This window comes from Orcinus orca, chromosome 20 (genome assembly GCF_937001465.1).
Source record: "Orcinus orca chromosome 20, mOrcOrc1.1, whole genome shotgun sequence".
In the NCBI taxonomy this organism is placed as follows: domain Eukaryota; kingdom Metazoa; phylum Chordata; class Mammalia; order Artiodactyla; family Delphinidae; genus Orcinus; species Orcinus orca.
Window position 1 is genome coordinate 44800743 of NC_064578.1, and position 16421 is coordinate 44817163.

The 16421-nt window shown below is 37.3% G+C and overlaps 1 protein-coding gene across 2 annotated transcripts in view; it reads right to left on the bottom strand.

The window, feature by feature from the left end:
* The window catches only part of ZNF569 (zinc finger protein 569), a 64546-nt gene that overhangs the window by 29347 nt on the left and 18778 nt on the right, over positions 1-16421 (bottom strand). For both annotated transcript variants that reach the window (XM_049702913.1, XM_004284220.3), the window contains exon 3: positions 5636-5693. In XM_049702913.1, coding sequence (XP_049558870.1) covers positions 5636-5693 — 58 coding nt within the window. The remainder of the gene's footprint in view (positions 1-5635; positions 5694-16421) is intronic.

Genomic DNA, 16421 nt, shown 5'->3' on the forward strand with positions numbered 1-16421 from the left:
TGTTCTGTAACATAAATTTTTATGTCTTTCTTGATCTAAGTTGCTTATGCTAGTTTTAAAATTTCCATGTGGAAATGTTTTCTTTTTGAATTTTTATTATTAACTTCCTATGTAACTGCATTCTGGAACATGTACAGTTTGTACTTTTGAAATTTATTGAGTTTTATTCAGGCCTAATATATGGTCAGTTTTTTAGTTTTTCCTTAACTAAAAAAAAGGATATTAATTGTTTCCAGGCTATAAGCTATGATAATCAATTAGCTCTATCAAATTATTATTGGTAGTTATGTTCATTTTGTTGTCTGCTTTATGTGTCTATCATGAGCTAAGACAGACCAATAAAAGTTTCCTATTGATATGTTCCTTCTTATTTTTCACAGTATTCCTTATAGTAAATTTTCTGCAGTTTATTTGGTACAGAAGTAGTCCTAACCATTTATCTTTATTACCTAACGCACTTATCAGCATTTTAAAGCATCATTCTTTTTGTTTTTTTAAAGCTTACAGTCTTGGATGAATAGATAAAGATGTGGTACATATATACAATGGACTACTACTCAGCCGTAAAAAAGAATGAAATAATGCCATTTGCAGCAACATGGATGCAACTAGAGATTATCATACTAAGTGAAGTCAGAAAGAGAAAGACAAATACCATATGATATCACTTATATGTGGAATCTAAACTATGGCACAAATGAACTTATTTACCAAATAGAAACAGACTCACAGATACAGAGAAGAGGCTTGTGGTTGCCAAGTGGGAGGAGGGGGGGAGAGGGGTGGGCTGGGAGTTTGGGGTTAGCAGATGCAAACTATTACGCTTAGAATAGATAAACAACAAGGCCTACTACATAGCACAGGGAACTATATCCAATCTCCTGGGATAAACCATAATGGAAAAGAATATTAAAAAAAGAATGTATAGTTAAAAAAAATAAAAATAAAAAAAAACAGCAAAAAAAAGAATGTATATATGTGTATAACAGAATCACTTTGCTATATAGCAGAGATTATCACAACACTGTAAATCAACTATACTTCAATAAAAAAATAAAGCTCACTGTCTTGAATTTTATAGTACCTGATATTAACAAATTGCCTTTTTTCTTTCTTTTAAACTGCATTGATATGGCTTTACTTACAAACAATGTTTAAAATTTCTCTGGGTCAAAAGCTTCCCATCTATAAAATGAAAATGTTGGAATAAATATTCTCTTAAATTCTCTTTTAAGAGTTAATCATTCTCTACAGAAAAGGGCACAACTAGGAAAATGATGAGATTCTTTCATGAATCCTGGATTTTTTGACAGACTGTAAAAATATAGTCTTTTCTAATAGGAAATTTTGCTTTTCTAATTATCATATGTTTATTTACTACCTAGAATCCAGTTAGTAGTAGTTTGCCATTGGTAGTTCACTATTTCAGGTAACATTACCTATTCCATATCAGGTTTTTGAGGAGATATAATATTCAGCCATTTTTGCTATTAACTTTCTTATCTTGATTAATGGCAACACTAACACCTTTTCTGAAAAATGGAACTGTAGCATAAGTTTGTTTTGTTTTTTTTGCGGTACGTGGGCCTCTCACTGTTGTGGCCTCTCCCGTTGCGGAGCACAGGCTCCGGACGCGCAGGCTCAGCAGCCATGGCTCACGGGCCCAGCCGCTCCGCGGCATGTGGGATCTTCCCGGACCAGGGCACAAACCCGTGTCCCCTGCATCGGCAGGCGGACTCTCAACCACTGCACCACCAGGGAAGCCCTGTAGCATTAAGTTTTGATTCCTACCTCTTCTTCAACACCTAGGTACAATGTGTCAACAAGTTCATTTACCTCAGTCTCACCAATACCTCCTAAATCTCAACTCTTCTATTTCCCCTATATGTTAAAGTAGTGGAACAGGAGAACGAAACAATTGAAACTTTTTTTTCTGATAGCTCAGAGACTATTTGAGGGTCTCATAGTAGTTGAGGTTTTCATTATGAATATTAACTGCCACTGAAGAGAATGAGAAAATAATTCTTATTTGAGCCCTGGAGTTATGGTTTTTTATTCAATAAGTTACCAACTTACTAGATGTGCCCAGCACTGGTTTAGAGCCTAAGGATATAGCTGTAAGACAGACATAAGTTCTGGTCCTCCTGGAACTTACATACTAGTTGAGGGAAACAAATGAAAACATAAACATGTAAATAGGTAAGATAGAATAAGATAGTGTAATTGGTTGATCTTATGTGTCAACCTGACTGGGTCGCAGGTTGCCCAGACATTTGGCTGAACATTACTCTGGGTGTGTCTGTGAGGGTATTTCTACTTGAGATTAACATTTGGGTCAGTAAAGTGAGTAAAGCAAATCATCCTCCCTAATATGGGTAGGCCTTATCCAATCAATCGAAGACCTGAATAGAACTTAGTAAGAGGGAGCTGTTTGAGTTGGGACTTTAGTCTTTTCTGGTAGCTTTACTAGCATGTTCAAAGTTCCCCAGGGATAAACTTTGTCTGTTCCAAGTGTGGAAAAAGCTAGTATCACTGAAAGACAGTGAATGAGGGAGGGTGTAGCAAAAGATAATGGTAAAGACATAGGAAGAAGGCATATCATGAAGGGTTTTGTAAAGGACAATAAGAAACCTGGATTTTATTCCAAGTGTAATGGGAAGCCATTAGATGATTTTAATCAGAGAAGTTAACACCTCAGGTTTTTAAATTATCACTTCTGTTGTTCTCTGGAGAATGGACTACAGATGGTTAAGAATGTATGCAGGGAGATTAACAGGCAGTTACTGAAGTACTTCCAGGTAAGAGATGATACGGCCTGGGTTACAAGAGCCATGGAAATGTTGACAAGTGATCAGATTTGAGATATGATGAAAAACGGGACTAATCTGATGATTATTTTAGAAAATCATTTTATTTGCATTTCATTAATCATGAGTGAGGCTGAGGTCATACAGGACTGTGGTTAAGTTTACAGGCTTCACAGTTACACCACCTGGGACTAAATCCTGATTCTACTACATCCTTTACCTATGACCTTGAGCAAATTTCTTAATCTTTCTATGCTTGTTTCTTAACTCCTGGAAAAAAATGAAGATTCTTTATGAAGTCTATATGAGGTAATCGATGTAAAACTTTAACAATAGAGATTAGTTTTTATTATTATTTACAATTTTTATCAGGCATTTGTTCTTACTTTTTCAACTGTGGATTTCTTTTTCATACCCTATATGCAGTTTTCTATTGGATTTTAATTTGGTTTGTAAATAGGTATTTAAACACCAGATTGGGTCTGCCATATGTATTACTAAGATTATTGTCAAGTTTTGCCAATTTACTTTATGGTGATTGTATCAATAGGAGAATATAATTTTTATGTATTCAAATTTAGTTGAGCTTCTTTTTTTTTACTGCCTATGAGTTTGATATTATGCCAAAAAACCAGCTAGTGACTGCAGAAAATGCACTCAAGATGGTTGTCTTGCAGTAATCAGAACTCTCATACACTGTTAAGAGTACAATTTTGGACAATCACTTTGGAAAACTGTTTGGCAGTATCAATAAAAGGTAATCTTAAACATAACTTATGACTCAGAAATTCTACTTTGGTAGAAAGAAATATGTACATATGTGCAACAAAAACCTACAAGAAAATTCATAGGAACAATATTTTAATTGTTCCCAAATAAAAACTACCTAAATGCCTATCAGTAATAGAATGGATACATAAAATTATGGTTTATTCACATTAATTAAATAATATACAGTAGTAAGGTTAAGTAAACTACTTACATGCAATGATTCAACATGAATCTGACAAACAAAATATTGAGCAAAAGAAGTCAGACACAAAGTATATAGGTTACATAAAGTTTAAAAATAGGCATAAATAATCTATAGTGATATAATCTGAACAGTGGTTACCCCTGGGGTGAGGGTAATAACTGGGAAAGGTGCAGGAGTCTAATGGGTGTTAGTGTAATATTCCATTTCTTGATCCAGTGCTTATGCTGGTTAAACACGTATTCACTTTGAAAATTAACTGAGGAAAAAACTAGAGATCAGAGAAGCTGCTAGATAGGGGCACCTGGTCAAAGAAAGGCATATCTCAGTATGGCAAAGCTTTGAGCTAAGGCTGAAAAGGCAGTAAAGTGAGATTTGTTCAGTAGCTAAGAGTGCAGGATAAATCTGAAAGAGAAAGATTCCAAAAGAAGTCTGAAGAAAAAGGATCAAGTTCTGAGGAAAAGGAAATGTCCTTGAAGAGGAGACAGGCATTACTTATTCTAAGAGTAAAATGAAGAAGAAATAAGGAACCATGGATTCAATTCATTAAAACCACAAACATTTACAAAAACCACATATACCAGGCATTGTTCTAGGGGCTGGAGATACAGCAGTAAACCAAATAAAGCATACTCTTTGTTCACATTCTAGTGGACTAAAATTATAAGAATTTACCATAAATGATTACTTCAGACTGTGGCTGAATCTCAGCAAACACACATGGAAAAAGATAATTATACAGGGTCATTTGAAAGACACATCCCATCTATTTCTTCAGATACTCTATTTTTTAAAAATAAGGTATGAAAGCATAGAATAATGTGGTAAAATGCATTAATCTTAAGTGTACAAACTGAGACATTTTTATACATTTATGTATTTGTGTACCTACCACTCAGGTCAAAATACAAAGCATTTTCAGCATACTAGAAGGTTCCCTCATGTCCCTTCCCAGTAAATACCCCTTCAGGGGTAACCACTATTTTCTATCACTGAGATTAGTTTTCTAACTTCATATATATGGAATCACATAGAATGTATTCTCATTTCTGACTTCTCTTATGACACATGTTTGTGAGATTATCTATGTTGTTATAAGTAGCAGTAATCTGCTTCGGGGAGTGTGTGTGTGTGTGTGTGTGTGTGTGTGTGTGTGTGTGTGTGTGTGTGTGTGTGTGTGTGTGTGTGTGTGTGTTATGTGTATAGTGTCCAATTGCATGAAATACTATAACTTATTCCATTTTCTGTTGATGTTGATTTGCGTTCTTTCCAATGCTGGGCTATTTTGACATATATTCTTTGCCTTATCCTCGATCAAAACAGACCATCAGTGGGGAGTTCCCTGGTAGTTTAGTGGTTAGGATTCGGCACTTTCACTGCCATGGCCCGGATTTAACCCCTGGTTGGGGAACTGAGATTCTGCAAGCCATGTGGCATGGCCAAGACTTTAAAATTATTAAAAAAAAACAAAAAAACAAAACCACTAGAAAATCTGGGTTTACCAACTATGGGAAGTCTCACTACAATGTATTCATTGACCTAGGTGCCAATGAAAAACTTACTTCTGCTAATAAATGTTCATTTTTATCCTTATGGACAATGCAAATTATGTAATGAATTTCTGCCCTTGTTTACCTATTATAATGAAATTCAAAATTGAAGCCCAACTTTAATCTCTCTGAATGAAAGCATTTCTGCATAATCATATTTCCTGGTCTTAATCTTCCAACTCTGTTTCCTCTGAAAATATATTTTATCTGTATAGGATTTTCCAATTTAGTGTATGGATTACTGCAATTCCCTTAAACTGCACTGTAAAATAAGGCAGGGAACAAATATACTACTTAAAATTTACCTGCAACTCAGTCATTTCCTTTTCTTTCTGGGAGTGGACTGCGCCTGAGAAGGCAGAGCTGGAGAAGAGAATAAAAGCCATTAAACAAGGTTTGTTTTGCAGTTTCAGAAATCTGCACCCACAAGGTAGATTAAAGGTCACTCTATAGCAAAATGATACTTAGAGCCATCAGAAAGGCCAAGAATATACATTCCCCAGGTATAAAGATGACTACTACATCATGTGGAGCTTATGCATATGGTGAACAGGAATAGGAGTACACGTGTAGGAGATGCCCCATGAATTTATCAATAGCTCTGTATCAGAGAATAAACAGTTCACGTGGAGCAGAAAGATATACAGCTTCACGAAAGCACATCACCAAGAAAATTATGAAACTGACAACACACCTAAGGTATTTTAATGTATTGAGGCTTTTAAAAGAAATATTTTAACTACAAACTAAATGGGAATTTAACTAAAATGGTGACGATTTTATATTTTGAGAAAAGAGTCAGGAGAAGTTTGTGTGTGTGAGTGATGTGTATCAGAGGTACTGGTGGTGGTAGGAACGTTTAATTCTTATTTTCCATAGTATAAAAAAATCTAAATCTGAAAAGTGTCAAATAATAGCAGGATAAACATATGATTTGGAAAAACGGAGTAAACGAAAGAAGGCACAGTTAAGGGTTGAAAGTGATTCTTTCTGGGGACAGGAATTAGAGATGGGGAGAAAAAAGGATCAGGGTATAGTTTTTCTTATTCTTATTACAAGTCTAGTAGCACTATTTGATTTTTTAAAAAACAATTAACATATTATTTTGCCCAAATACAAACTGAATCATAAAACAATGTACTATGTACGATTAATAATATTATGTATTATGTAATATTCATAATATAATGTACATGCTTATAAGCATGGGGTAAATAATGCATGATTATAAGTATAATATAGTATGTACTATCAACAGGTTAATGCAGGGGTCCCCACATCCCCGGCGGTCTGCGGCCTGTTAGGAACCGGGCCACACAGCAGGAGGTGAGTAGCGCCAGAGCAAGGCACTCCCCATCGCTAGCAGCATCGCCTGAACCATCGCTCGCTGGCATTACGGCCTGAATCATGCCACCCCCCCCGCCACAGTGGAAAACCTGTCTTCCAGGAAACTGGTCCCTGGTGCCAAAAAGGTTGGGGACCTCTGGGTTAACATACACTCTTATAAGCATGGGGTAATTAATTAATGCACGGTTATACATATAATGTATTATGTGTGGCAGCGGTTCCCAACCTTTCTGGCACCAAGGACCGGTTCTGTGGAAGAAAATTTTTCCACGGATGGTGGCGGGGGGGATGGTTCAGGCGGTAATGCGAGCAGTGGGGAGTGGTAGATGAAGCTTTGCTTGCTTTCCCACCGCTCACCTCCTGCTGTGCGGCCTGGTTCCTAACAGGCCACAGACCAGTACCGGTCCGTAGCCCGGGGGTTGGGGATCCCTGATTTATGATATGATATATATGCAATTCCAGGACACCGAAATCAAACAACTCTCATATCAACACAATGAGATCTATATTATGGACAATGCTCAGAAATTTGTGGATCAAATCATAGTTTTATACCCATTTTAGTACCACTAAAATACTTTGAAAAATGATCCGCATCAGTATTATAAATTCATTAAGAAGCTAAACAGCATTAACCTTTTAAGTTAAAGACTGGGAGTTAGGGGGACTTCCCTGGTGGCACAGTGGTTAATTATCCGCCTGCCAATGAAGGGGACATGGGTTCGATCCCTGGTCTGGGAAGATCCCACATGCTGTGGAGCAACTAAGCCCCTGCGCCACAAGTACGGAAGCCCGCACACCTAGAGCCCGTGCTCCTCAACAAGAGAAGCCACCACAATGAGAAGGCTGTGCACCACAACAAAAAGTAGCCCCCACTTGCCTCAACCAGAGAAAGCCTCGAGCAACAACAAAGACCCAATGCAGCCAATAAATAAATAAATAAAAATACCTTAAGAAAAAAAAAAAAAGACTGGGAGTTAAAACTCCCCTTAATGATATGCTACAACTGGATATAGCAACATGATTTATTATTATTCTATCAATAATTCTACTCCTATTTATTATATTCCAACTAAAAATTTCAAAATATATTATTCAAACCCAGAGTTGGGGTCTACCAAAATACAAAAACAACCTACCCCTTGAGAAACAAAATGAACGAAATCTATTTGCCTCTTTCATTATCCCAACAATAATAGGACTTCCTATCATTATCTTAATTATCATATTCCCGAGCATTTTACTCCCAACACCTAATCAATAATCGTATAATTTCTATTCAACAATGACTAGTTCAGCTAACACTGAAACAAATAATAGTTATTCACAACCACAAAGGACAAACCTGAGCACTAATACTAATATCACTCATCTTATTTATTGGATCAACAAATCTATTAGGGGGCTTCCCTGGTGGCGCAGTGGTTGAGAGTCCGCCTGCCGATGCAGGAGACAAGGGTTCGTGCCCCGGTCAGGGAAGGTCCCACATGCCGCAGAGCGGCTGGGCCCGTGAGACATGGCCGCTGAGCCTGCGCGTCCGGAGCCTGTGCTCCGCAACTGGAGAGGCCACAACTGTGAGAGGCCCGTACCGCAAAAGAAAACAAACAAACAAACAAACAAAAAAAACAAATCTATTAGGACTATTACCACATTCATTTACACCTACTACACAACTCAATAAATCTAGGAATAGCAATTCCCCTAAGGGCAGGAACTGTAATTACAGGCTTTTGTCATAAAACAAAAGCATCCTTAGCTCATTTTCTACCACAAGGAGCACCAGTTCCTCTTATTCCTATACTAGTAATCATCGAAACTATTAACTTATTCATTCTCAACCAATAGCTTTAGCGGTACAATCAACAGCTAACATCACAGCAGCACATCTATTATTCATTTAATTGGAGGAGTGACTCTAGCATTGCTGAATATTAGCACCACCACAGCCCTCATTACATTTATTATCCTTGTATTACTTACTATCCTCGAAATCACCATTGCCATAATTCAAACTTATGCATTTACCTTACTAGTAAGTCTTTATCTACATGACAATACACAACGACCCACCAAACCTATGCATATCACATAGTAAATCCCAGTCCCTGACCCCTTATAGGAGCTCTCTCAGCCCTTCTAATAATATCAGGCCTAATTACATGATTTCACTTCAATTCAACATTATTATCACTAGGCCTTAACAACGTATTAATGATGATGAGACATCATCCGGGAAATCATTTCCCAAGGCCATTATACATCAGTTGTTCAAAAAGGACTTCGATATGGAATAATCTTATTATTTCAGAAGTCGTCTTTTTTACTGGCTTTTTTTGAGCCTTCTGTCACTCAAGCCTTACCCCTACACCTGAACTAGGTGGATGCTTACCACCAACAGGCATCCATTCCCTAAATCCATTAGAAGTAACACTTCTTAATACCTCTGTATTAAGGGTATCCATTACCTGAGCCCACCACAGCCTCATAGAAGGAAACTGCAAACACATACTCTACGCTCTCATTACAATTGCCCTAGGCTTTCATTTTACAAGTCTACAGGCCTTAGAATACTATGAAACATCCTTTACAATTTCAAATGGATCAACTTTCTTCATAGCTACAGTATTCCACAGACTACATGTAATTATGGCTCTACTTTCCTTATCATTTTCTTCTTACATCAATTAAAATATCACTTCTCATCTAACCATCATTTTGGCTTCGAAGCTGCTGCCTGATATTGATATTTTGTAGATGTAGTATGACTATTCCTTTACATATTCATTTATTGATGAGGATCTTATTCTTTTAGTATTAAACAGTACAGTTGACTTCCAATCAATTAGTTTCAGTATAATCCCAAAAAGAATAATAAATCTAATACTGACATTAATTACAAACATAGCACTAGCCTAACTAATTGTATTAATTGCATTCTGACTTCCCCAATTAAATATTTACACAGAAAAAAACAAGTTCTTATGAATGTGGGTTTGACCCTATAGGACCAACACATGTACCATATTCCATAAAATTTTTCTTAGTAGCCATTACATTCCTTCTTTTCAACTTAGAAATTGCTCTCCTTACCCTTACCCTGAGCATCTCAGACAAATAATCTGAAAACAACACTCATTATAGCTTTATTCCTAATTTTATTACAAGCAACAGCCTAGCCTAACCAAAAAGGACTAGAATGAACTGAATATGGTAGTCAGTTTAAACTAAATTATTTTTACTTGTTAGATTATGATTAAGTTCATTAATCAAGTGCCTTTAGTTTATATAAATATTATTATAGCATTCACAGTATCTCTTGTAGGATTATTAATATATCGATCTCACCTAATATCTTCACTATTATGCCTATAAGGCATAATACTATCACTATTCATTATAGCAACCCTGATCATTCTAAATACACATTCTACCCTAGCCAGCATAATGCCAATTGTTCTGCTAGTATTCACAGCTTTCAAAGCCGCACTTGGACTGTCCTTACTGGTAAGAGTATCAAACATATACGGCACTGATTATGTACAAAATCTTAATCTCCTCCAATGTTAAAAATTATTATTCCTACAATTATACTAACACCACTAACATGACTATCAAAGAACAGCATAATCTGAATTAATACCAGTCCACAGCTTATTAATTAGTCTCATGAGTCTTTTCTTCTTAATCAATTTAATGACAATAGCCTCAACTTTTCACTAATTTTTTTCCAACTCCTTATCAGCACCATTATTAATTTTAACATGATTCTTCCCATTAATACTAATAGCCAGCCAAGTTCACCTATTCAAACAATCATTAACTCAAAAAGTTATATATTACCATGCTAATTATATTACAAATATTCCTAATTATAACACTCACTGCCATAGAATTAATCTTATTTTATATTTTATTTGAAGCAACACTAGTCCCGACACTTACCATTACCCGGTGGGGTAATCAAACTGAACGACTTAATGCAGGAGTTTATTTCTTATTTTATACACTAGTAGGATCGCTTCCACTCTTAGTAGCACTAGTACATATTCAAAATATCACAGGCTCACTAAATTTTCTAATACTTCAATATTGAACACAAGCAATATCCATCTCCTTATCCAACATTTTCATATGACTAGCCTGTATAATAGGCTTTATAGTAAAATACCCCTTACAGCCTTCACCTTTGATTACCTTAAGCATATGTAGAAGCCCCCATTGCAGGATCCATAGTCCTTGCAGCCATACTACTAAAACTCGGAGGCTATGGTATACTATGAATTACAATAATACTAAACCCATTAACAGATTTCATAGCACACCCTTTTCTCATATTCTCCTTATGAGGAATAATCATAACGAGTTCAATTTGTTTACACCAAACAGACTTGAAGTCACTTATCACATATTATTCTGTCCGTCACATAGCACTTGTTTTCGTAGCCATTCTTATCCAAACACCTTGAAGTTATATAGGAGCCACTGCTCTAATAATTGCCCATGGCCTCACATCATTCATATCATTCTGCCTCACAAATTCAAATTACTAACAAATTTACAGCCGAATGATAATTCTAGCCAGAGGTCTACAAACATTCCTCCCATTAATAGCAACGGTGATGACTACTAGCAAGCCTAACAAACCTAGCTCTACCTCCAACTATTAAGCTAATTGGAGAACTATTTGTAGTAGTATCATCCTTCTCATGATCAAATGTCACCATTATCCTAATAGGAATTACTATAGTAATTACTGCCTTATACTCTCTATATATGTTAATCATAGCAAAAGGCAAATATACAAACTCTATCAATAATATTAAGCCATCATCCATACGAGAAAATGCTCTCATAACTCTTCACATTTTACCTCTCTTACTCCTATCGTTAAGTCCCAAAACCATTTTATGGCCCTTGTACTGTAAATATAGTTTTAAAAAACACTAGATTGTGAATCTAGTAACGGAAGACTAAACCTTCTTGTTTACCAAAAAAGTATGCAAGAACTGCTAATTCATGCCTCCATATCTAATAGTATGGCTTTTTCAAGCTTTTAAAGGATAGTATTGATCCATTGGTCTTAGGAACCAAAAAGTTGGTGCAACTCAAAACAGAAGTAATAAACTTATTTACCTCTTTCACACTAGTTACACTAGTTATACTAACAATACCAATCATAATAACAAATACCAACATCTACAAAAGTAACATATATCGATCCTATGTAAAAACCACTATTTCATATGCTTTTATCACCAGCTTAATTCCAACAATAATATTCATTCACACAGGACAAGAAAGAATTATCTCAAGCTGACATTGAATTACTATCCAAACCCTTAAATTATCACTTAGCTTCAAACAGACTCCTTCTCAATAATATCTGTGCCAGTAGCATTATCTGTCACGTGATCTATTATAGAATTTTCAATCTGATATATGCACTCAGATCCTAACATCAATCGATTCTTTAAATACTCCTTTTTCTTATCACAATACTAATTCTTATCACTGCTAACAATCTTTTCCAGCGTTTCATTGGATCAGAAGGAGTTGGAATTATATCTTTTCTACTTATCGGGTGACAACATGGATGAGCAGAGGCAAATACAGCCGCTCTCCAACCAGTTTTATATAATCGCATTGGAGATATTGGATTTATTATTATCAGTAGCATGATTCCCATTTAACTTAAATGCATGAGACCTACAATAAATATTTATACTTAACCTAAATCACCCAAACCTGCCTCTAACAGGACTTGTTATTGGCCACAACTGAAAAATCCCCCCAATTTGGCATCACAAATAACTTCCCCCAGCAATAGAAGGCCCTACCCCCATCTCAGCCCTACTCCACTCAAGAATAGTTGTAGCAGGTATTTTTTTTATAGTTGTTTTCTTTTTTTTTTTTTTGGCTGTGTTGGGTCTTCTTTTCTGTGCGAGGGCTTTCTCTAGTTGTGGCAGGCGGTGGCCACTCTTCATCGAGGTGCACGGGCCTCTCACTATCGCGGCCTCTCGTTGCAGAGCACAGGCTCCAGACACGCAGGCTCAGTAGTTATGGCTCATGGGCCTAGTTGCTCCGCGGCATGTGGGATCTTCCCAGACCAGGGCTCGAACCCGTGTCCCCTGCATTAGCAGGCAGATTCTCAACCACTGCGCCACCAGGCACTTTTCTACTTATCCGCTTTTACCCTTTAACAGAGAATAATAAATTTACCCAAACAATAATATTCTGTATTGGAGCAATTACCACATTATTTACAGCAGTATGCACTCTTACCCAGAATGACATTTAAAAATTGTTGCCATCTCTACTTCATGCCAATTAGGCCTTATAATAGTAACAATCAGTATTAACCAGCCTTACTTAGCATTTCTCCATATTTGCACACATGCCTTTTTCAAGGCCATACTATTTACATGCTCTAGATCCATTATTCATAGCCTAAATGATGAGCAAGACATTCAGTAGACAGGTTTATTTAAAGCAATACCTTTTACCACAACAGCCCTCATTATTGAAGTCTCACACTGACAGGAATACACTTCCTCACAGGATTCTACTCTAAAGACCTAATCATCAAAATCGCTAACATGTCATATACCAATACCTGAGCCCTACTAATAACTCTCGTCGCCACATCCCTTACAATTGTCTATATCACTCACATTATTCTCTTGCACTATTAGGACAAACTTTTCCACTTTAATTCTAATTAATGAAAACAACCCACTCCTAATCAATTCTATTAAATGTTTACTAACTGGAAGTATTTTTGCTGGATTTCTTATCTCCAACAATATTCCCCCAACAACAATTCCATAAATAACTATACCTTATTATTTGAAACTAACTGCCCTTGCTGTAACCATCTGGCACTGAAATCAACCTCACCACACAAAACTTAAAATTTAAGTACCCTTCAAATTTTCCAACCCCCTAGGGTATTTCTCCATTATTATACACAACTTCCCACCATACTTAAATTTATCAGCAAGCCAAAAATCACATCAGCCTTCCTAGATTTAATCTGACTAGAAAGTAGCTACCCAAAACTACTTCCCTTATTCAAATAAAAATTTCTATGCTAGTATCAGACCAAAAAGGCCTAATCAAACTATATTTTCTTTCATTCCTCATTACCCTTACCCTAAGCATAATTCCGTTCAATTACCACGAGTAACCTCTATAATAACCACAACACCAATAAGCAATCATCAACGGGTAACAATTACTAATCAAGTACCAGAGCTATACAATGTCGCAATTCCTATAGCCTCTTCACTAAAAAAAACCCAGAATCACCCGTATCATAAATTACCCAATCCCCTAGTCCATTAAACTTAAATACAATCTCCACTTCTTCATCCTTTAAAACAGGGGTCCGCAACCCCCGGGCCACGGACTGGTACTGGTCCACGGCCTGTTAGGGACAGGGCAGCACGGCAGGAGGTGAGTAGTAAGCAAGCGAGGGAAACTTCATCTGCTCCTCCCCATCGCTCGCATTACAACCTGAACCATCCCCCACCCCCGTACCCCCCGACCATTTTTTCATAGAAGAAAAAATGTCTTCTTTGAAACTGGTACCTGGTGCCAAAAAGGTTGGGGACCGCTGCTTTAAAACATAGAATACTATTGAAAATTCTATCAACCCTGAAAGAAATATACCTAGAACGGTCTTACTAGAAACTCAAACTTCAGGATACTGCTCAGTAGCCATAGCTGTCATATAACCAAATACTATCAACATTCCCCCTAAATAAATCAAAAATGCTATTAGACCCCAAAACGAACCACCAAAATTCAACACAATCCCACAACCAAAACCACCACCTACAATCAACCCAAGTTCACCATAAATAGGTTTTTTAAAAAAATTATTTATTTTATTTATTTTTGGCTGTTTTGGGTCTTTGTTGCTGTGCACGGGCTTTCTCTAGTTGTGGCGAGCGGGGGCTACTCTTCGTTGCAGTGTGCAGGCTTCCCATTGCGGTGGCTTCTCTTGTTGCGGAGCATGGGCTCTAGGCATGCAGGCTTCAGTAGTTGTGGCTCACAGGCTCTAGAGTGCAGGCTCAGTAGTTGTGGTGCACAGGCTTAGTTGATCCACGGCATGTGGGATCTTCCCAGACCAGGGATTGAACCCATGTCCCCTGAATTGGCAGGCGGATTCTTAACCACTGAGCCACCAGGGAAGCCCTAGGTGAAGGTTTTGAAGAAAAACCCACAAGACTAATTACAAAAATAGTACTTAAAATAAATACAATGTATGTTATCATTATTCTTACATGGAATCTAACCATAGCCAATGACATGAAAAATCACTGTATTTCAACCATAAGAATACTTAATAACCAACATCTGAAAATCATCCATCAACAAAAATTAACAATGCATTTATTGATCTCCCAGCTCCATCAAACATTTCATCATGATGAAATTTTGGTTCCCTACTGGGCATTTATTTTTGTTTTTTTTCTGGGGTTTTTTTGGCCCTGCCACAAAAAGATCCCCGCCCTGGCTTGCAGGGATCTTAGTTCCCTAACCAGGGATTGGACCTGGGCCCTCAGCAGTGAGCGCACAGAGTCCTAACCACTGGACCACCAGGGAACTCCCTAGTTCTACAAATCTTGACAGGCTTATTCTAGCAATACATTATACATCAGATACAATAACCACTTTTTAATCAGTAACACATATACGAGACGTAAACTATGGATGAATTATCCAATATCTACATGCAAATGGAGCTTCCATCTTTTTTATTTGCCTATTTATTCACGTAGGACAAGGATTATACTATGGATCCTACACCTTTTTAAAATATTTACTTATTTTATTTATTTTCTTCCTTTTAAATTTTTTTGGCTGCATCGGGTCTTAGTTGCGGCACATGGGATCTTCATTGAGGCATGCAGGATCTTTTGTTTCGGCGCGTGGGCTCTTCGTTGTAGTGCTTAGGCTTCTCTCTAGTTATGGTGTGTGGGTTTTCTCTCTCTAGTTGGGGCGTGTGGGCTCCAGGGCGCACGGGCTCTGTAGTTGTGGCCCTTGGGTGAGCACGTGGGCTCTGTAGTTTGTGGCACGTGGACTCTCTCATTGAGGCACGTGAGCTCAGTAGTTGTGGCAAATGAGCTTAGTTACCCCATGGCATGTGGGATCTTAATTCCTCGACCAGGGATCGAACCCATGTACCCTGCATTGGAAGGTGGATTCTTTACCACTGGACCACCAGGGGAGTCCCAGATCCTATACCTTTTCAGAAACATGGAACACTGGAATCATCTTATTATTTACAGTCATAGCTACAGCATTCATGGGCTATGGCTTACCCTGAGGACAAATATTCTGAGGAGCAACAGTTAATACTGTTCTCCTCTCAGCAATCCCATGTATCCGCACAAGCCTCGTCAAATGAATCTGAGGTGGCTTTTCAGTAGATAAAGCAACTCTTACACAATTCTTCGCCTTCCATTTTATTCTCCCATTTATAATTGCAGCACTAGCAGCTGTCTACTTACTATTCCTCTACAAGACAGGCTCCAATAATCCTACAGGAATCTCATCCGATACAGACAAAATTACATTTCACCCCTACTGTACAATCAAAGACATCCTAGGTGCCTTGTTACTAATTTTAATACTAATAATATTAGTGCTATTTTCACCCAACCTACTAGGAGACCCAGACAACTACACTCCAGCAAACCCTCTCAACACACCACCTCATATCAAGCCAGGGTGATA